The 22,607-nt window shown below is 40.3% G+C and overlaps 1 protein-coding gene across 4 annotated transcripts in view; it reads left to right on the forward strand.

Moving 5' to 3' along the window:
• Positions 1 to 22,607, forward strand: part of EPG5 (ectopic P-granules 5 autophagy tethering factor) — a 136,283-nt gene that overhangs the window by 15,025 nt on the left and 98,651 nt on the right. For all 4 annotated transcript variants that reach the window (XM_082353305.1, XM_082353306.1, XM_082353307.1 and 1 more), the window contains exons 3-13: positions 395 to 638; positions 1,870 to 2,006; positions 2,899 to 3,006; positions 3,875 to 3,948; positions 5,850 to 5,955; positions 8,410 to 8,524; positions 8,942 to 9,092; positions 11,564 to 11,719; positions 17,395 to 17,552; positions 18,633 to 18,787; positions 20,466 to 20,606. In XM_082353305.1, coding sequence (XP_082209431.1) covers positions 395 to 638; positions 1,870 to 2,006; positions 2,899 to 3,006; positions 3,875 to 3,948; positions 5,850 to 5,955; positions 8,410 to 8,524; positions 8,942 to 9,092; positions 11,564 to 11,719; positions 17,395 to 17,552; positions 18,633 to 18,787; positions 20,466 to 20,606 — 1,545 coding nt within the window. The remainder of the gene's footprint in view (positions 1 to 394; positions 639 to 1,869; positions 2,007 to 2,898; positions 3,007 to 3,874; positions 3,949 to 5,849; positions 5,956 to 8,409; positions 8,525 to 8,941; positions 9,093 to 11,563; positions 11,720 to 17,394; positions 17,553 to 18,632; positions 18,788 to 20,465; positions 20,607 to 22,607) is intronic.

Genomic DNA, 22,607 nt, shown 5'->3' on the forward strand with positions numbered 1-22,607 from the left:
TTGTTTTGAGCAGAATCACAAAGAATGGTGAGGGTTAAGTACAGAGATGTTTTGAGGTCTCTTGAAGTTGAGGGATATCACATTGACCTCAGTGTTTATAAAGTAGAAGGTAAGGTCATCAATCATGAGGGTCTTAGAGACAAGCTCTGTTGTTTTCTTGCACCTTTCCCCACCTACTGCGTTTTAGGGTTTCTCTTCTCGTCTCTGAACTTGTGATGCCTTTGTGATTGGCACCTGGTTGTATAGTAGCTTTATTGTTTTCTACGTGGTAGTATTGTTCCCTCACTGTGATTTGTAAGCTCTTTGAAGATGGTACCGAAGCCTGTGTATTGTATACAGGCTTCAAGAGCAAAGAGTAACTGGCTTCATATCTTACCCTTTTGCCCACTGCTAGGGTATCTGTGCTGATCAAGTGAAAGTTTCAGGCCATCATCGCTACCAGAGAGTGGAGATGAATGAAAATGCACTGGGAGAGCTAAAAAAACTGTTTGATGCCAAATCTGAGCACCTCCACCAGACCTTGGCGCTGCATTCTTACACTTCTGTGCTCTCACGGTTGCAAGTGGAGTCTTACATCTACACATTACTCAATAGTTCGGCTGTTCTGAGATCTTTAGCAATTCATCAGGAAGGCCAAGGTGTGTAAGTAATGAAAGTCTCACTCTTTCTTGTGGTCTAAAATATAAAAAGAATTGAGGCATACAATCTGGTTGAATCTACTGTGTGCTGATATTATAAGGGATAATTTGTGCTTGCTGTTTTACCTTACCTCCCCCAATATAGGACTGAGATCTGCCTTAATAACATTTCTTGGGAGCAGTGCCAGGTCTCCCTACCCTGTGGGCTGTCATTCTCTGCTTCTCTAGGAAGCCGAAAGTTTACTTTTTATCATTAATGTCTCTTACTGTCCTAATTTATGTGCTCGTTACCAATTCAAGTCCAAATATAGTTTTTGATTCTAAAACTAATAATCACAATACTTTTTCATTCTCTGTCTGTTGCACTTTATTTTTGCTTGTCCATTTTGTTGGGGTGTTTAATTTTCATCAGAGCATTTATAATGTTCTGAGTTTTTCATCTTATTTTGGGTTTTAAGAAATTAGCCTTGGGCTTTCTTGGTGGCTCAGTGGTTAAGAATCCACCTGCCAATGCAGGGGACACAGGTTCGAGCCCTGGTCTGGGAAGATCCCACATGCCGCGGAGCAACTAAGCCCGTGCGCTACAACTACTGTGCCTGCGCTCTAGAGCCCGTGAGCCACAACTACTGAGGCCCGCACGCCACAGCTACTGAAGCCTATGCGCCTAGGGCCTGTGCTCCACAACAAGAGAAGCCACCGCAATGAGAAGCCCGCGCACCGCAATGAAGAGTAGCCCCCGCTTGCCGCAACTAGAGAAAGCCCGTGCACAGCAACGAAGACCCAACGTGGCCAAAAATAAATAAATAAATAAATTTATTAAAAAAAAAAAAAGAAATTAGCCTTTACTATATGATAAGTATTACTTATGCAATTTTTATTTCTTGGAGAGATACTAGGATCATTTAAAATAAAAAAATCCTTCCCCCTTATCGTTTTCATAACTAATCAGAGAGCTGGGGCTAGGCCAGAGATTTGCTGATTTTTAAATAAAAAATTTTGATGAAGTTAATTTTTTCTTGCTTTGAAATACTTCACGAGGTTAAATACTTTTTTCGGTTTACGTATTTAGTAGAAACTCAGATATTTTGATGTAACTTTTCTCCTTGGATTTTCATCTGAATTAAATATTTTAAATAGTTTACTTATTTATTTATTTTAAGTAGAGACACTAAAAATTCTCCCACAAATACTATTTATATGGGACTCATTTAATCCTCTTTTTAATTTATAGCTTCTAAACAGGTAGAAAGCATTCCCTCTGATCTGTGTCAGCTAAAGGAGTGCATTAGTGTCTTATTCATGTTCACCAGGAGAGTTAATGAAGATACTCAGTTCCATGATGATATTCTTCTCTGGCTGCAGAAATTGGTAAGGAAATAGACATAGTATACTGTCCTTTATTTCCCTGATAATTTAAGAATTATCTCCTGTTTCCTTATAGGTTTTTCTTTAATAGCTTCTTCAGCTAGTTTGTTTAATATGTTAGTGATGTTTTCTTTGCTCATGACATGTGGAAATAAGTTATTCTTATCTAGTGCATTATTAAGCACACAGTGCTTTTCTGTCTGATAAAGTTTATGTTAAATGATCTTTGGCCTTCGACTTAGGAGGAAATGGAAATGTGGGAAGCATGCTAAATTTAAGACTAGATGTATATTCAGAATATAGGTATGTGAGCTAAAAGTTGTTCATATCACTTTTTTATCATCTTATGTTTAATGCTGTACTTAGTTATACTTTAAAAAAATGTTTTTAAGGGAAATAAAAGGAATCAGGATTTGGGAACTTCAGGAAAGATATCAGGTGTGTTACAGGGGGAGAGGTTGTTTACTGGTTATGTTTCTAAATGGAGCTGCCTTGGGTGCTTTTTTTAGGTTCATGCTAGCATTCTTAGATATGGGCTGAGGTTCTAAGCATACTTACTTGGATTTGAGAAACTATTACAAACTGGGAATAGATTAAACTACTTGACTTATATCTATTCACGTGTGGCCAGGAACATTAGTGATTTGTAATTTGCCAGATAATAAAAATTGGGTTTGCAGAGAAACTACTTATGATATTTTTATCAGAGTGCTCATAGGTTCGTAGGCCTCTGTGTACCTCTGTGGTAGAAACTCAACCAGTCAGTGGTATATCTTATGTCTGGTTACTCTTTTGAAAGATCACATGTATTTAAATATCGGATAAGTGATTTCATTAGACCCTTAAAAACATTCGTCTTTGTAAATAGTAAAACTATACATCCTTTACTGTTCAGGTGTCAGTGTTACAAAGAGTTGGCTGTCCTGGAGATCACCTCTTCCTTCTAAACCATATTCTTCGATGCCCGGCTGGTGTTAGTAAATGGGCTGTTCCTTTCATCCAGGTATGATGAATGGCCTTCTAATGTTGAAGAGAATGGGAGGCGATTTTGTTAAACATTTTTCCTGAAGAAGTTGCTTTAAAAAATAAGCCTACTTTAAAAATATTGATATTTAAAATAAAATTATTGGGATATATCCAGTCTGTATTCGTAGGAGTTATTATGCTGCAACTTCTTGGACCACCCAAAATTGATGAAATTAAGATGGAATTGCAAAAGTTCAGTTGTAGTCTGGCTTGGTAGGTTTAGTAGTATTTAATTATGTAAAATTTCTGTGCAGTAAGGCTTGCTAGGACTTTTTTCTGTAATATTCAACACAACGTCCTAAATTAATCCATCTCACACTACAGTTGGTACAGATAAAAAAGAAGCCACAAGCATCTCAAAGTTCTTTAATATTAGCAGAGATCTCAGGTCTGTGCGATCAATTTAGGCGTCTCTGCTGCTTGCCTTTGGGTTGTGTTGTTACTCATAGCAACCCCTCAGATAGGTGGGTATGAGCCAGATGTATGCCAGGTCATTCTCCATGTTACCTTTTCTTTAGTATTTCTGGTGGCAAGAAATTTGAATCTTTTTAGGTAGAAGGAAGATTTTTTGTTTTTATTTACCTTTGGATTAAGATAGCAGTATACTCCTCCCACCCATATTGTTTCAGGTAATTAATGTAAATGGCTCAGCTACCTCTGTTCTCTGAGTACAGCCCAGTCAGTACTGCCAGGTAACCCACAGGTGTTCTCACTCTTGTGGATGAGGTGCCAGTTCCATCTTTGTTTCCTTAACAGCTCCCTTTGTCAAAATTCTGGTGAACTAAGGTTATGGATACTTGGGTTGTTGGTTTTCTACAGTATACCTTTTCCTTTTCTGATTTCAGATCAAAGTGTTGAATAACCCATCAGGGGTCTTTCATTTTATGCAGTCCCTTGCCCTGCTAATGTCTCCTGTCAAGTAAGTGTGGAAGAGCTTCGTGAAGTAGAAATGAAAATGTTCTGTCAAACAACTGGCTTCCTAAACTGCCCAGATCCAAACAGTTGCTAAGGGAAGAGTCAGCATTCCAAAATTTAACATTGCAGGTTTTCTTTGGGTTTAATACCCTTTGTCCCAAAGTGACCCTTTTAACTGCTTTTTTTTTAAACTGATTAACTTTATTGGGTCCTCCTTTTTAGTGGATTTGCCACTCCTGTCATATATGTCATTGTGGTGCTGTGGGGAGAAAAAAAGGATGATCTCTTCCTTAGAAGGAGAGATTTAGTGGCAGAGGAAAAAAAAAGCACAGTCAAAGAGATTCAAGTGCTAAATTGTGTGAAGCTATGATTGATGCAGTAGAAATGAAGAGAGTAAAGAGAGTAGAGTGGAGTAGTCAGAGGGTTCCAGGTGGATGAGCTGGGTTTGAAGAATGGAACTGATTTCAGCAGGAGAGGAGTAGGGAGGGCACTGTAGGTGGGAGAACAGTGAGCAGTGGCCCACAGTACAGGGAAGGATAGCTGTGCAGGGGGCAGTTCGGAGAGCAGCTTGGCTGGAGTGAAGGGGTGTGGGAGGGGTGATAATAAAGATGAACAACTAGGGTGAGTCTGGTTATAGAAGACCTTGAAATTAAGACAGATACTTGAGATGGTCTGGCCTTTGTAGCAATTGAGGGTTTTTGAAAAGGGGTAAAAGTTGTATTTAAGGAAGATTAGGATGGACTGGAGGCAGAAGAAGATGCGCTTTTGCTTCATTTCTTGCATTGACTTGTCTGCGGTTGCAGACATCTGGCTCTCCTGGCTCTGGAACCGAATCCAGCATCAAGAGGGCACATCCTTAAGTGGGGGGAGAAGGCAGAGGTGTGTACAGGTGACCTTGAACTGTGTTACTACCACTGGCTCTTGATCCAGGAAAGCCTATCTGCCCCCAGCCTCAATTGGTGCTGGTAGTGGGAAGGAGAAAGTGGGGAATGGGAAGGTCATCTTCCCAGGAAAGGATTAAGTAGCTGATTAAATAAGAAAATGTGGGCAAGGGTGGCTCAGACCTAACTCTGTAGACTCTGAGTCTGAGTGACTGAGAGGGTGTTGGCAGCCCCAACAGACTGAAAAGACAGAAAGGAGAGCCGTTGGGTAAGGAGGAAAATTTGAGGTCATTGGGGTTTGCAAGTGGACACGTACGAGTGACAACTATCAGTGGACATGTGGAGCTGCAGGACTGGAGCCCCTCAGGTTGGAAACTGGAAGTCTTGGAGGAGAGCTCCTGGTGAAAGGAGGGAATGGATGAATTTTCAGAGTTAGGCCAGAGAGGAAGGAGCAGAGAGCTGAGAACTGGGTGGTGGTCTCAGAGAAGAAACTTCTCTGGTTACACTGACTCGTCAGGTCCAGCCAGCACCTTGTGAAAGCCTGGCTGGCAGGAATTCCCCCAGATTCCTCCCTCTCACCGCCTGGATATAGGGGCTGCTCCTACCCGTGGTGTTTAGGTGTACTTTTCCCCCTAAACCAGCTTCTCCATTACCTGCAGATTATCCTTTTTTTCAGTAAAGCATGTTTCCTGAACACTTTGTGAGCTGGTTAGAGTTCAGGTACTGTGTGGTCCTGGGTGTACTGAGGCCCCGCTGTGGGCGGGCACTGTGCTGGCGTAACTGCTTCTCTGCGGTTCCTCATCATTATTGACCCAGAATGGCTGTGGTCTCTACACCACGATTAGCGAAGCTTTGGTCTCCTTGAGTTTTAGCCAGTTATGATTTCTTATTTACTAATTCAAACCATTTGAAGGTTGGGTTGATGTCTGACTCTTCTTCAGGGCGAGTAGATGATCCAGAATGCACGCAGTGGGCTTTCTGTGTTTATGTTTAGGTGATTGGAGTGATTTCCCTTGTCCTTTAGAAATCGAGCCGAGTTCCTGTGCCACATGAAGCCCAGTGAGCGGAATCCATCCTCCTCGGGGCCTGCATCGGGGACGTGGACACTAGTAGATGAGGGAGGAGAAGAGGTAACTCGTCATGTCGACAGCATTTTGATTAATCATTTCTGAGCTCTTCTTTTTACGTGCCAAGTATCGTTCTAAGCACTTCTCACGTATTAGCCCATTTAATTCTCCCAACAGCCCCACGAGGCAAGTACTGTTTTCATCCCCCTTTTAGAGATGAGGAAACAGGTGCGGGTGGGGTTGAGGGAATTTGTCCCAAATCACATGTCATTAAATGCAGAGCCTGTGCTCTGAGCCAGTGTCTCTACTGCCACCCTTCTCTAGACCGTCTCCCTGTGCAGCTGGGAGAGTCTGGAACCTGGAAGTGTTTACATATTATGTACACTTTATATTAGGATTTTATTTTATGCAGCAACAATTTTCTGGGCTTGAGGTCTCACCTACAGTTACTCTGAGTCTGTATAACAAAGAGCTGTATCTTACCACGGTTCTGCTTTAACGCTTACAAACTTCTTATCTAGATCTTCTCATTTGAAAGATGGAAGATAATTTTCTGTTTTTGGTGAGAATTTAATGATCAAAACCCAGTTTCTTGGGAATCCCCTGGCGGTCCAGTGGTTGGGACTCTGCGTTTCCACTGCAGGGGGCCCGGGTTCGATCCCTGGTCAGGGAGCTAAGATCCCACATGCTGCACAACATTGGCCAAAACAAACAAACAAACAAAAAAACCCCACAAAACAAACGAAAAAACCCCCAGTTTCTCAAGATAACATTTATTGACTTTTCTTTCTACTATATACGTGGTTAGTGTATTGCTAAGGCATTTTTTTTTTCCAGCTAGTTATCGGCCCTATCTAGTGTGTTTTTATGGTCGAAATCCTGATTTGATGTGTTTGTCCAAGGTTGGCCAGGGACTAAATTTACTGAAACCCCTTCTCTTCAAAAGGAGTTGAAAGTTTGCAGTGGACACTCCTTGGAATGATAGCGTGGCAGCTGTGGGATCATGTCTGTGTATTTACCCAGGTGTTCATTCAGAAGCAGGAGCCCCTTCACACTCATTGTGCTCGTCCTGGGACTTGTAGGAGGTGGTGAGATGATGGTAAATGATGTGGCCATGCAGACTTCTTTGCTAGAGATTGAACAGTCATCTGGAGACAGCTTCTCAGGAGCTGGTGCAAATTGGTATTTTTTTTTTTTTTTTTGGCCTCGCCACACGGCATGTGGGATCTTAGTTCCCCGACCAAAGATTGAACCTATGTCCTCTGCATCACTGCGTTGGAAGTGCCGAGTCTTAACCCCTGGGCTGCCAGGGAAGTCCCAAATGGGTCTTCTAAAGATTGTGATGGAGCAGGTTTTTTTTTCTTCCAAGACTGGTTTCTCCTAAGAGAGAAGTCTTTTTTTCTGGTAGGTTTCCTGCGTTTAATCCTAAAGACAGGTAATCGTTAAGGACTCTGGAATTGTGCCTGGCTCCTGGTTAGCACTCACTGGATGTTGAGTGGATTCAAGAGCCTGGGGAGGGAATGCTGGGAGTTTCTGCCGTTGACTCAGAAAAGGCCATGGGCGGAAGGCACTGTGAATCGTCCATGTCAGTGGTTTCTTGACACCGGCTGTATATTAGAACCACCTGGGCAACTTAAAAACCTTGCCCTGGCCCACACCCAGACATCCAAATGTTTAAAAGCCTCCATGGTTGATTCTGATGTACAGCTGGAGCTGAGGACTGCTCTAGGTAGAATTTCTGAGGCTCTTGTTTGCTAGCCATTTAGGACATGTAAGAGGGTAAAAATGAGTGGCTTCAGGAAATTATGAATGAATTGCATTACTCCCTTGTTGAAACTGAGGTGATAATTTTTCAGAATCTCTGCATCTTTTTACAGTATTCCCTTTTGAATATAGCGTATCTTAGGACACAAATCAATTTGGTTTCTAAGGAGACTTTAGTGCTCTGTATCAAACAAAAAACTCCAGCTATTTCCCCTATGTGATCCCTGTGTATGACCACTGTTATTTTTATCCTGTTTTCAGCAACACTAATTGACAACAGAACTTTGGTTATCCATAGCAAATGCTAATTGCTTCTTGGTAAGTCAGTTAAGTGCGGCAGTAGGCCTTAATTTTGGGGCAAGAAGAGGCTTGTAGATAAAATAACTTGGACTCTTAGTGAATGGTTCTTTAATTGATGTTGTCAAATCACTGAGATTTATAGTAAGATCCCTATTCTAGAGGAATTATTTTTCATCTTCTTTGGGATGGAAATTTAATTGAGAGCGGTTTCAGCCACTGAAGAATGGATATGACTCAGATACACATAAAATTGTGCTTGCAATTTTAAGGGATTTACAGGTCATCTAATAGAACTGACAGTATAAATCTCTGTCCTGGAGGAGAAGTCCACGAGGACTCATGAGAATACCACACGTGTACCACTGAGACCTGTGGTAATTCAGCTCCTGTAACTCTAGACCATGGTGTCATCTGGTCAAATCAGCTGATATGATTCTGCATCTTTTCCCTTAGGATGAAGACCCTGAGACTAGTTGGATTCTCCTTAATGAAGATGACTTGGTTATTCTTCTATCACAGTTCCCATTTCATGAACTCTTTCAACATCTTCTTGGGTTTAAAGCAAAAGGTAGACTAATTCCTTTTGTCATATGTAAAATGTGGTAGGGGCAAGCTCAAACACAGGAACTTAGCATCAAGTCTTGTCTTGTGCGGGCTCCTGATTCGGGTTCCCCATGCCTGGCTGTACTATACAGAGATGATTGCGTCACCGTGGCGAGGCTTCCTTCCTTTCTCTTGTGATTGTAGTTTCCTCCCTGGTGCTTACATGCATAAGGTTGACCAGCTTGCACATAGCCCAGCTTTAATAAATGGTTTTCATTTTGCACTTTGTCTCAAGTTTCCCATTTTATATTGACATAGGAGCCAGAGCAATGGGGATTCTCTATCTTGGCTTTCTTTCCTCATTAATATACTGACATCCATATCTTTCAGTGTTTTCCCATAGTAATTATAATTTTTTTCCTTTTCTTTGATTAACTTCTAGGTGATTATTTACCTGAAACAACAATACCTCAAGAGATGATGAAAATTTTTGCCTTTGCTAACTCCTTAGTGGAACTTCTGGCTGTGGGGTTAGAAACCTTCAATAGAGCACGCTATAGGCAGTTTGTCAAGCGAATTGGTTATATGATCAGGTAATACTGCTCTTGGTTCGTCTGTTTCTGTTAACTTTCACCCTGGTCAGTCACAGACACTGTATAATTGGGATGATGGGCATTGTAGTGGTATAGTTCAGGTCTTATTTCTCATAAAAGTAAGAATTTTTTTTCTTCCCCATCTACCTCTTGGGAATTTAAAATAAATACTTCCAGTCAGAATATTTGGTTAATTATCTCAAATCTCAAACTGGTTTGCTAGACAGTTGTTCTTGGAGTCAAGATCCTCAGAGCAGCTGCTGGGTTGAACTTGGCCAGAGAGAAGGGGTCAAAGAAAATACAGGGTCTTTCCCCTTCCTTTACTCTCTTCTACCTCCTAGCTTTTGCCTGGGAATTGTCGTGTAGCTGTGGAAAATTGGCAGTAGCTCTTTTGCATTATTATTTCTCTGTTTTCTCTCTTATTTACTGTAATTGTAATTTCTATAAAATACCATTTAAAGAAAATTATAAAGATTTCATCAGTGGCCACTGTATTTGAATTGGGAAAGCATTATCATTTATTTGCATGAAAGGTAGGTTTATGTTTTTACTATCAAATATGAGTAAATTCTGAGAAATGCACTGCTTTTCATTGAATTAATTTTGTATCCTCTTTTCTGTATCATCAATTTTTCTGTCTTTACAGTGTATATAAATACACTGCTATTTCTTCCAACCTCCTTACCTTGAAAGAAAACTTCCAAAAAACTGTAAAACTTCTCCCACTCCCATACTTTTGTTTCCAAAACATAATTGACTTTAATTATTTAGATACGTATCCTTCAGCTTCATAAAGCCAGGTAAATGATAGAGGATGCCCTGAAATTCTTGAACTCTTCACAGTCAGGCTTTCGCCCCCAACACTACCCAAATAGCTCTGAAGAATGAAGGTTGCTAATGAACTTTGTGCTTCTAACTAATCCAATGGCCACCCCTCAGTTGTCATCTTGCTTTACCTCTCACACAGTTCACACAGCAGCCTTTGTCATGGTTGGTCACTTTTCCTTAAAGCATTTTCTTTGCTTGACTTCCAGGATACCATGTTCTCCTGGTTTCTCCTCAGTTTCACTGGCTGTTCATTTTCTGCCTCCTTGGTTGTTTCATTCTCACCTCCCAGACTTCTTAATGTTGGAATGCCTCAGGGCTTCATCCCTGGACCTCTTTATCCAAACTTGCTTCTTGGGATTCCATCTATTTTAATGTCTTTAAATATCATCTAAATACAGTTAAAATTCCGAGATCTGTTTCCAGCCTCTACCTTTCTTGTAAGCTTGTATATCCAGCTGCCCACTCAGCACCTCCACTTGGCTGACTCATGATCATTATAGTTTAATAATCCCCAAATGGGCCCTCTTTCCCCACCTCTCAAACTGCTCCTCTCACAGTCTTCTCAGTCTCAGTAAATGGCAACTTTATTCTTCCAGTTGCTCAGGCCAGAGCACTGGCAACATCCCTGGCTTTTCTTTTTACACCCCACACCCAGTCTGATGGTCAGTTCTGTCATCTCTACCTTCAAAACACCATCTTTCATCAAACCTAAGGTATATTTTGTGCACCACTAAGAAAGAAAAAATGCTGCCAAATGACGACATGTCATCAATTTTAATGACATTCCAGTTGTAGAGATTAAAGCGTGAAAGGTGTGCATCCTTTGAATCAATGAAACATGCTATTTCTAGAATCCAGCCTCTTCTCACCATGTTCACTGCTACCACCATAGTTCATCTTTAGCTATTTCTCACCGATTATCACAACAGCCACCTGACTTGTTTTCCTGCTTTTGCCCTTGCTCCCTTGCGCACCCCAGCCCCAGCTTATTCTCAGAACAGCCACCAGTGTTTCTTGTAAATCACGACTCAGCTCATATCACTCCTCTGCTCAGACCCTGCTGCTCCCAGTCTCATTCCGAGTAAAAGCCAGAGTGTTCACAGTGGCCTACAGGACCCTTCATGGTCTGGTTTCCTGTCACTTTTTCAATTTCCTCTTCAGCCATTCTCTCCCTCACTTACTTTGCCTTAGCACGTTGGCTGCCTTGCTGTTCCTCCAACATACCGACCACCCCTCGGAGCCTTCGCACTGGTTGCTTCTTCTACCTGGATGTCCTTCCCTTAGGTAGTCCTGAGACTGTGTCCAGTCTTTACTCACGTGTCCCTCTTCAGTGAGGCCCCTCCTCCGCCACACTCCAGGGAAACTTCATTTCCCTCTCCTACTGATTTTTCTCAGAGTCATTTATAACCATGTGACAGACTGCATATTTTACTTTATTTGGTTTATTGTCTGTTTGCCCTCCACTAAATGTAAGCTCCATGAGAGTAGGGTTTTTTCCCTCCATTGCGTCCACTTTAGAGCCTAGAAGATAGTGAGTGCTCAATAAATACGTGTTGAATAAAGTAATGCTGCAAATGTAATGTAAAGATGCTGGTGCTGAGTGCCTTCATGCCAAGTGCTGCATTGTCTTTCCTCACTCTCAGGATGATCCTTGGTTATGTGAGTGACCACTGGGCCCAGTATGTGAGCCACAACCAAGGCTCGGGATTGGCCCTGCAGCCCTACTCTGTGGAGAAACTACAGGTTGAGTTTGATGAGCTCTTTTTGAGAGCTGTACTACATGTGCTGAAAGCCAAAAGGTAAGAAGTATGATGATAATTGTTGAGAAATAGCTCCCTGGCTAGTAAGAAAGATTGGAGTGAAAGTCATTGACTGAAATAGAACTCTTACAATAGTGTCAATGTATTTCATCTATTTCTTATCTTGGCTTAATTCTTGGGCTTTAGTTTCCTTTTGTGTAGTATTGCCTGAAATGATCTCTCTTTCAGGTTTCTTTCAGTTTCTCCTGAACTTTTGAGGTAACTTTGACCAGGGGATGAATTGTATTTCACGCCCAACTCTAGTGCCCCCAGTGAGGCAGAGTAGGCACTCAGTACATTGTGCAAGTTGTCTCACTCTGTGGGTTTCAAGGTCTAGGACTATCTTGGGTCCGGGTCCCCTGTCTTGGCTGTGTTCTGATCATGCCGTCTTTGCTGCTGCTTACAGCCTAGGATTCATTTGAAGCAGAGGTGGGGGCATGGCAGCTCACCCTGCACTATCTTCCCTGAGCTCCTGGCCAAGTGTGGGAGCAGGTTCTGCTGCAGCACTGTGCCCTCCGAGAGGAGATGAGTGGCCTCCCGCCCCACCCGGCTCCACTCATGAACTGCTGCCCACCCCCCACCCCCTACTTCTGCTGCCTTCTGAGCTGTTGACACTCTTGCCATGGGCCTCATAGTCTCAGCCCCTTATTTTTATTTATCTTTTTTGCATCTTTAATAGATCTTTATTGGAGTATGATTGCTTCACAGTAGTCTGTTAGTTTCTGTTGTACACCAGAGTGAATCAGCCATATGCATACACATGTCCCCATATCCCCTCCCTCTTGAGCCTCCCTCCCATCCTCCCTATCCCACCCTTCTAGGTCATCGCAAAGCACGGAGCCGATCTCCCTGTGCTATGCGGCTGCTTCCCACCAGCCAACTGTTTTACATTCGATAGTGTATATATGTCGATGCTACTCTCACTTCGCCCCAGCTTCGCCCTCCCACCCCATGTCCTCAAGTCCATTCTCTATGTCCACCTCTTTATTCCTGCCCTGCAACTAGGTTCATCAGTAGCAATTTTTTTTTTTTTTTTTAGATTCCATATATATGCGTTAGCATATGGTATTTGTTTTTCTCTTTCTGACTTACTGCACTCTGTATGACAGACTCTAGGTCCACCCACCTCACTACAAATAACTCAATTTCATTTCTTTTTTTTTTTTTAAACATCTTTATTGAAGTATAATTGCCTTACAATGGTGTGTTAGCTTCTGCTTTATAACAAAGTGAATCAGTTATACATATACAATATGTTCCCATTTCTCTTCCCTCTTGCATCTCCCTCCCTCCCACCCTCCCCATCCCACCCTTCTGGGTGGTCACAAAGCACCGAGCTGATCTCCCTGTGCTATGTGGCTGCTTCCCACTAGTTATCTGTTTTACATTTGTTAGTGTATATATGTCCATGACACTCTCTTACCCTGTCACATCTCACCCCACCCCCTCCCCATATCCTCAAGTCCATTCTCTAGTAGGTCTGTGTCTTTATTCCCGTCTTGCCACTAGGTTCTTCATGGCCTTTTTTTTTTTTTTTTCCTTAGATTCCGTATATATGTGTTAGCATACTGTATTTGTTTTTCTCTTTCTGACTTACTTCACTCTGTATGACAGACTCTAACTCCATCCACCTCATTACAAATACCTCCATTTCATTTCTTTTTATGGCTGAGTAATATTCCATTGTATATATGTGCCACATCTTCTTTATCCATTCATCTGTCGATGGACACTTAGGTTGATTCCATGTCCTGGCTATTGTAAATAGAGCTGCAATGAACATTGTGGTACATGTCTCGTTTTGAATTATGGTTTTCTCAGGGTATATGCCCAGTAGTGGGATTGCTGGGTCATACGGTAGTTCTATTTTTAGTTTTTTAAGGCACCTCCATACTGTTCTCCATAGTGGCTGTATCGATTTACATTCCCACCCACAGTGCAGGAGGGTTCCCTTTTCACCACACCCTTTCCAGCATTTATTGTTTCTAGATTTTTTGATACTGGCCATTTTGACTGGCATGAGGTAGTAGTTTTTCATTGTAGTTTTGATTTGCATTTCTGTAATAATTAGTGATGTTGAGCATGTTTTCATGTGCCTCTTGGCCATCTGTATATCTTCCTTGGTGAAATGTCTATTTAGGTCTTCTGCCCACTTTTTAACTGGATTGTTTTTTTTTTTTTTTTTAAATTAATTAATTAATTTATTTATTTTTGGCTGTGTTGGGTCTTCGTTTCTGTGCGAGGGCTTTCTCTAGTTGTGGCAAGCGGGGGCCACTCTTCATCGCGGTGTGCGGGCCTCTCACTATCACGGCCTCTCGTTGCGGAGCACAGGCTCCAGACGCGCAGGCTCAGTAGTTGTGGCTCACGGGCCTAGTTGCTCCACGGCATGTGGGATCTTCCCAGACCAGGGCTCGAACCCGTGTCCCCTGCATTGGCAGGCAGATTCTCAACCACTGCGCCACTGGGGAAGCCCGGATTGTTTGTTTTTTGATATTGAGCTCCATGAGCTGTTGGTATATTTTGGAGATTAACCCTTTGTTGTTTCATTTGCAGATAATTTCTCCCATTTTGAGGGTTGTCTTTTCCTCTTGTTTATGGTTTCCTTTGCTGTGCAAAAGCTTTTAAGTTTCATTAAGTTCCATTTGTTTATTTTTGTTTTTATTTCCGTTACTCTAGGAGGTGGGTCAAAAAGGATGTTGCTGTGGTTTATGTCAAAGAGTGTTTTTCCTCTAAGAGTTTCATAGTGTCTGGTCTTACATTTAGGTCTTTCATCCATTTGGAGTTTATTTTTGTGTATGGTGTTAGGTAGTATTCTAATTTCATTCTTTTACATGTAGCTGTCCAGTTTTCCCAGCACCACTTATTGAAGAGGCTGTCTTTTCTCCATTGTATGTTCTTGCCTCCTTTGTCGTAAATTAGGTGACCATATGTGCGTGGGTTTATCTCTGGGCTTTCTATCCTGTACCATTGATCTATATTTCTGTTTTTGTGCCAGTACCATATTGTCTTGATTACGGTAGCTTTGTGGTATAGTTTGAACTCCTCCAGCTCTGTTTTTCTTTCTCAAGATTGCTTTGGCTATTTGGGGTCTTTTGTGTTTCCATACAAATTGTAAACTTTTTAGTTTTAATCCTGTGAAGAATGCCATTGGTAGTTTGATAGCGATTGCATTGAATCTGTAGATTGCTTTGCGTAGTATAGTCATTTTCACATGAAAGACTTGTACTCAGAAAACTATAAAACGCTGATGAAAGAAATCAAAGATGACCTAAACAGATGGAAAAATATACCATGTTCTTGGATTGGAAGAATCAGCCCCTTATTTATGTGTGTTGTGTAGTGGGTTCGAGTACTGGTCTGCCAAGACTGTTATTTTGGGCAAGTCACTTAATATTTGTGGCCTCACTTTGTTCATCTATAAAGTGGAGATGATGATGGCGATCCTACCCATCGACCTCATGGGTATAAGGATGAAATGCAATCATATGTGGAAAGACTTTTTAAACCATAAAGGATTTCTCAAATGTAGGTGGTGGTTGTTTTTGTGTAGTTTCAGGTGAGGAACAGAAAAACTGCTGATTCAGAGAAAGGTCAGGACTCTAAGTCTTAAAACTACTCTTAGGCACTCAGAAGGTGTAGGTCTAAGATAAAGAGAACTTGGGCTTAGAAATTTATCTTTAGATTATTCTTGTCCATAATTTGGTGGTCTCACAAGGTGTACCAAATCCTGTGCAGAACTCTGCCAGGGGTTCAACGCAGTAGCACCTGCTCACTGAAGCTGGCCTGGTGCTCGGGAAACGTCTTCCATCTCTGATCTCCTGTCACCCGATCTTGTGTTTGTTTAGCTGAGAGGCAAAGCTTTTCTAGAGGAAATTCTCTGGTTCCTTACTAGGTCCTATACGCTGAGTTGTGAGCCCCTCCTGTAATATTATATATGTAATTCACACAGATAATTGTTTTAAATTTGAAAATGCTGAGAGCTATTGTTCTTGAGTATAGTTTATTTTAGAAATACATCATACGAGAACCAGGTATTTAAAGCCATGAAATTTATATTTATTTGGCGCTCCAGTGGAAATTTCTGACAGTAGCTATTCCCCCAACCTAAAACAAAACAAACCCAAACCAAAAGATAGACAACAAAGACCTAAGCCAGACTTACTTCATGTCTGCCATATAGGAAGTTTTGTAGCTGGAAATATTTACTGTCTTATGACATTACTTTTAAGGCCTCATTATTTTGGGATCCTTTATACAAGAACATCAAGTCCCATGTGAGGCGTTGGGATAATTATTTAATAAGAGAGAAGCCTGACCCACTTGAACTTAGAGAAGTTTCTTTAACTCTGGCTCAGTTATCTAGCTGTTGCTTTTCAGAGTCGAGGTCAGTGGTGGTTCGGACCACTAGTGGCCTGGTGGGCCGCAGACATGGGTTAAGCATGCACTATTTAATTTATTTTTTTCCTAATAAACATTATTTATAATTGGTTAAATTATAGTTTTGCCCAAAATACAGCAACAGTTTTGAGTACCTCCCTGTTTTTCTTTTTTAGATTTTTTTATTGAGATAAAATTCATATAACAAAATATTATTAAGCATTTTTTGAGTACTGATTGTTTTTGAGATACTGGTTTAGGTCCTGGGTAATGAAAAAAAAAGATTCAGGGTTACACACTGGTTTATGCAAAAACTTGGTTTCTGCTCTCAAATTGCTGTACACTAGTATGTGTACATAAATTACACATTTATGTTTCTCACTGTGCGGTTTAAGGACCACTTGAGTCTGAGTCATCTGGGGTGACTGTAAAAAAGTGCAGATTCTTGGGCCCCAGCTATGACCTGCAAACTCAGAATCTCTTAGGGGGGCCTTAGTATTCTGCATTTTCCACAAAGTCTCAGGGGATTTTTCTGCCCACTATGGTGTGAGAAACACTGATAAAAGGGTAATGCCATAGTCAAGTATGGTTAGAATTTCATAATAGTGCTGAGGAGGACATTACGGGAGGGTTCACAAATGGAGGGATGGCAGCTTGGAGTTGGGGAGTTCTCTCCAGACTTGTCCAGGAGTGGTCTATATGAATGCAGAGAGGGCTGTGGTTGGGAATATGGGTCTGAGCTATTTTGTGGAAGCCTTTGAACTTGGAGCTTAAAGGAGTTTGAACTTCATTTGGTGATGAGTGAGGAGTCACGGAGGGCTTTTGATTCCCCTTCTCCCCCCAGCCCCCAACTGCACGTGTCTCTGTGTGTACACATGTACCTGTGCACATGCTCAGGCACATACATACATCAGTCTAAGCAGCCTCTCTGTTGCCCGGATCTTAAAAGGATCTTTGGTTCAGCACCCAATTCTGCCTCTTATTACCCTCTGTGTGTTCTAGTAGCCTCATGTGTAAATTGGGGATAATGTCAATAATAGTGCTTGCCTTGGTTATAGTGAGGATGGAATGAGCTGATAAATAGATGATGTGGTGATAGAACAGGGCCTGGCACAGACTAAGTGCTTTATGTGTATTTGCTGTTATTGTTATCCATTCTCTGGGTGTTTATGACTGAAGCATGGTAGAAAAATTGCTGTAGTGTGATTTAACAATTTAAGAATTTTTTTGTCTACTTTCTCAGTATGGTGAAGTTGACTGATACATAAAATTATTCCTGCTTTTCTGAAAACATGCAGACTTGGCATTTGGCTGTTTATGTCGGAAATGCCCTTCGGGACACTGTCTGTTCAGATGCTCTGGAAGCTCTTCTACCTCATGCACCAGGTGGGGAGCGGGAATCTGGAAAAGCTGTGTACTGCCCTCCTGCCTGCCGAGTGTAAGAAGCGCCTCCAAGGTACAGCCCAAATACGCAGCATCCACCTTTCCTACCTTGTGTGCCTTTTCTCTTCCTGGCTTTATTCTTTTTGCTTTTAGAAGGACTGAGAGAGAATGTTTTACTCTGTACTCATGTGTAATCATTTTGAAATTTAAGACTGCTTTGTCGTTTGACTTACTAGAATGATGATTCCAATTTCCATTATTCTTCAAATGCTCTGGATAGTAAATTCTATTGTAAACCCAATTTAGGGATAGGAAATGAAAATTCGGTTGGTAAATGCCCCATGGAGTTATTTTGAAAATACTGGAAATTTGATGAACTACCTTTGATTTCTCAAATGTGTAAACATATCAAAGGAATTGTTGGCTTGTTGCCTTCTTTCTGTGAAAAGTTCCATTGGGAATATATTTTTTAAACAGACTATTTTCTTCCCTCTACACAACTTTGCCTTTGCAGCATTTAGTTTTCTGTCACATATGGCAAAGCTGATAATCAAGACTGCCCTCTAGTGACAAAATGTAATATTGCTTACAGAGCATTCTCTGAGGGATAGGCAAAACATAGATATTGTTAATCATATTCATCAGTATTTCAGTCATGATTATAGCTAATATCTTGCCCTGAATTTCCATTTATAAGCAAATATTTTTTTGTGTGGAATGCCATGTTGGTACTGAGTAGTTTGCTAGTCTTAGCAGTTTTCCATTAATAGGGTTGTCATTCATTTGGCTGACAGCTACCAAGTAGCTTCAAGTGTGCTGTTGAGGATGTCTTGTCTAGTGATAGTAACAGTGCTTTGCAGTTGACAAAGCACTTCACCAGTCACATAGCATCTGATCTTAAATAAACTTTTGAGACAGATGAGGAAACAGAAGCTTGTTAAATATTCCTGAGGCAACATTATATTAGAGTTGGAATGTCATCTGGCCCAGCCTTCTTCCTGATGCCTATAGAAATCCATTCTGGAACAAAGATGTTTGGTATCTTTAAATATTTCTTAATGTCTTTTAATTTTATATCTTCTTTCTCTTTAGAGGAGTAATTAAAGTGATATATGTTTATTCTCTCCCCACTTTAATTTTCTTGAACTTGTAGACCCAGAACATTTTGTGAACTTTGAGAAGTGTCTTTCTTCCATGAATAGCTCGGAAGAGATTTGCCTTCTAACTACTTTTGCTCAGATGGCTCAGGCCAGAAGAACCAATGTGGATGAAGACTTCATAAAAATTATTGTTCTGGAGATATATGAGGTTAGAATATTAAGTTTTAGGAAGCAGCTAAAAACATTTTCTTTTGGATTGTCCATCCATTGATTCTTTTGGGATTGCTTTTAAAAAAAATGTGACAATCTTGTATTGTCTGCACTTGTGGAAGGAGATCATCTCTAAGGAGTACTGAAAATATGAATCATACCCATTCCATTTCCCCCTGCTATCTCTTGTCATTTGATGTATGAGTTTTGGTAAGGAACAGACAGTCAGGCACTGCCTGACATTTGTAGTTTCTATACTTTTCTCTCCCTCTGCCCCGGACCCGCCCCCCTCACTTCCACTCGTCTGACCCTGCGAGGAACATGGAAACCTGGCTTCCCAGCCAATTGAAATGAGATGGTGGAAATAGTACTGAACCTAGAGTTAAACGATCTGGCTCTGTTTTAGCTCTGCTGCTCATTGTCTATCTCACATCAGAAAAGACACCTTACCTCTCTGGGCTTCAGTTTCTTCATCTGTAAAATGATAGGTTGGGATGAGATCCTTGCTTTCTTCACTTTTTCGCTGAGCCATCTCTAATGGTGGAAGAGAGTGAACTTTGGACCCCATGAGTTGAGGGACATAACTCACATGGTTGCCAAAACATTATTTGGAGTTTTATATATATATATTTTTTAAATACACATTTTCACTGTAGGCTGTCATTTATCTGTTTATCTTCGTAAAAAAATTTCCTCCAAATTTAAGTAAAATTATATTTGAAGATTTATTATCATTCCCCTCAATACTCCAGTTTGAGAATGACAGAACTGGGTAATCTAAAGTTCTTTACCAGGATCAAATATCCTATTAAGCTGTTCCTATTCTTGTACTTTGTAACCATGCATGAGATTAAGGCCTAGATGGATCTGGAATTCCAAACTATCTTCATTGTCTGTAAAAATTGAGAGGAGGATGTATATTTTCACATGTGTTGAATGGCATTCTCAAGATCCATTGCTAAAGTAATATTTATGCTCTTGAGTGATATTTCAAGTGTTTTGACCAGTTCTCACGGTAAAAACTACATTCTGATCCTCTGTGTGTGTGTGTACACACATGTGTGAAATTGAAGCAGTACTTAATCTTACTGTGATGCACTCTCATATTTTTCTGTTCTGTTTTATTCTACTCTCTTATTTTTCTGTTCTCTTCCATTGTATTAAGAAAAACCAAAAACTGCTGGCCATTGGCATGATTGGATTGTAACCTGTAGTTTCGAACCCATTGTTTAAGAAGAGTTGGTAAACATTGATATTTTAGAAGCTCTTGTAATTGAGGATCACATTTTTTTTTTTTTTGGAGAGAGTAGATATTTCCATGAAATGCATTCTGATTTTCATCATGTTATTGGTTTCCTTAAATTTAGAAAAGTTTTAATATAGAGGGATTACTTAATTGCTCTGAGGACTCTGGGAGTGCTTTCTGAATCCAGCACTTAAAGTCATTGTTAAACCGTTGCTTTTCTCCTCCATGCCCTCTTCCCCCACCTTCCAGACACTCTGCTCTCTGAAGTTGTGCTCTCTGAAGTTTTGACATCTTTTTGTACATGGTGTGAGCCAAGGCTTCATCTGAGATTCTTTCTACTTTACTTGAAAACCTCCTAAATAAAGCATGGAAAGGTTTTTTAGTGATAAATTGGTATTAAAAATGCCATCTTCCCCCCCTCCCACTTTAGGTATCTTATGTCACCCTGTCCACCAGAGAAACTTTTTCGAAGGTTGGTCGAGAGCTTTTAGGGGCCATCACAGCTGTTCACCCTGAGATAACTTCTGTCCTTCTGGATAGAGTTCAAGACACCATTGACCAGGTTGGAATGGTAAGAACACTGATTTTGTTTGTTTCCGTTTTTTTTTTTTTTTTGTTGTTGTTGTTCATTTAAACCCTGGAGTATTGGAGCAGTGGGAAAAATAGTAAGGTCGTTGGGATGACTGAGTCACACGGGCACAACAGGGTGAAGAAAATATTTATTGTGTCTCAGGTTCACTGTGCCTGCTTGGGGTTGGCCGCTGCTTATAAAAAACTGTGGGTTGTTTCTCTTAATCTCCTCAAAGTGACCTTCGCACCTCCTTCAGTGACAGGTTTTTACTTTAATTATAGCTTATAGTTAATTCATAGTTTTTATCTCATAATTTTGTTTTGCCTTCATAATTCTTATGTTTTTTCCTTGGAAGAAACAGCTCTGATTTGGAAAGAAAGCTTGCTTTAAATCAATCAAAAACAAAATTAGAACTAATTTAAGTTGAGCTGGATGTATATCGTTTAGTTCTGTCATTTGTCACAATCCCTTTAGTAATCTTTGTGTAGTTTTTAAAAACAGCTTTATTGTGATATAATTCACATACCATACAATTCATCTCTTTAAAGTGTACAAGTCAGTGGTTTTTAGTATATTCACACATATGTGTAACTATCACCACAGTTATTTTTAGAACATTTTCATCACCTCAGAAAGAAACCACATACCATTTAGCTGTCAGACTTCCAGCCCTGAGCAACCACAGTCTACTTTGTCTCTATAGATTTACCTATTCTGGACATTTTATATAAATGGAATTACAAAATATGTGGTCATTTGTGACTGGCTTCTTTCACTTAGCATAATGTTTTCCAGGTTCATCCATGGCCAAGTAGTATTGTATGAGTGTATCATTTTTAAAAACATACACTTACTGAAGATTTTCTTCATCATCTGTAATAAGGCTGTAATGAGTGAATTTTTCTAATGGCAGGTGGTCATGTGTCATAACTTCAGGAGGAATGTTTAAAGTTATAGTGTCTTTCTCTGGGCTTATGTTTGCACAGGGCCTCTCTATCTTATAGTCACTGCATCACCCCTGTAGGGTAGATGACTGATAACTGCTAATACTTCATCACATTCATGAGTGAGCAGATTCAGTGACAGATTGGTTTATGAGACATATTTTTTTCTAAATGAAGAATACATGATATATCATGCTCTACTTGGCAAAGTATATATATATATTTTTTTTTACATTAAACGAAATTTAATTGTAAATTATACACAACATGAAACACACGGTATTAACCATTTTTCAGTTAAGTGGCATTAAGTACACTCACATTGTTTTGTTACCTGCCATCACCACCATCCATCCACAGAACTCTTTCATCTTGTAAAACTGAAACTCTGTACCCATTAAAAACTAACTCCCCATTCCTTCCCAGCTCCTGGCAGCCAGTACTCTACTTTCTGTCTCTTTGAGTTTGACTACTCTAGGTACCTCATAGAAGTGGAATCATACAGTATTTGTTCCTTTCTGTATGGCTTATTTCACTTAGTATTATGACCTCAAGGTTCATGCATGTTATAACATGTGTCAGAATTTCTTCCCTTTTTAAGCCTGAATAATATTCTATTGTATGTATATACCACATTTTGTTTATCCATTCATCTGCTGATGGAACTTGGGTTGCTTGTATCTTTTGGCTATTTGAATTATGCTGCAATGAACATGAGTGTACAAATGTCTCTTTGAGACTCTGCTTTAAATTCTTTTGGGTATGCACTCAGAAGTAGAATTGCTGGTTCATATGTTAATTCTATTTTTAATTTTTTTGAGGAAGCACCATACTGTTTTCCATAGCAGCAGTACATGGTACTTTTTCTATTTAAGTAAACATTGTATCCCACTGGGATACAATTATATTGAGATGAAGGGGTTTTCATTTGCAGACAGCAAGTTTTTGGTAGTTCCTTTTTTAGTGATCATCTAATGGATTGATTTCCAAAGAAGTCTACAGTGGGTCATATGATTCTTTCAGTTTGATTGAGTTCATGACCTTTATCTGACAAGTG

This window comes from Balaenoptera borealis (genome assembly GCF_965194805.1).
Source record: "Balaenoptera borealis genome assembly, chromosome: 14".
NCBI classification, from domain to species: Eukaryota; Metazoa; Chordata; class Mammalia; order Artiodactyla; family Balaenopteridae; genus Balaenoptera; species Balaenoptera borealis.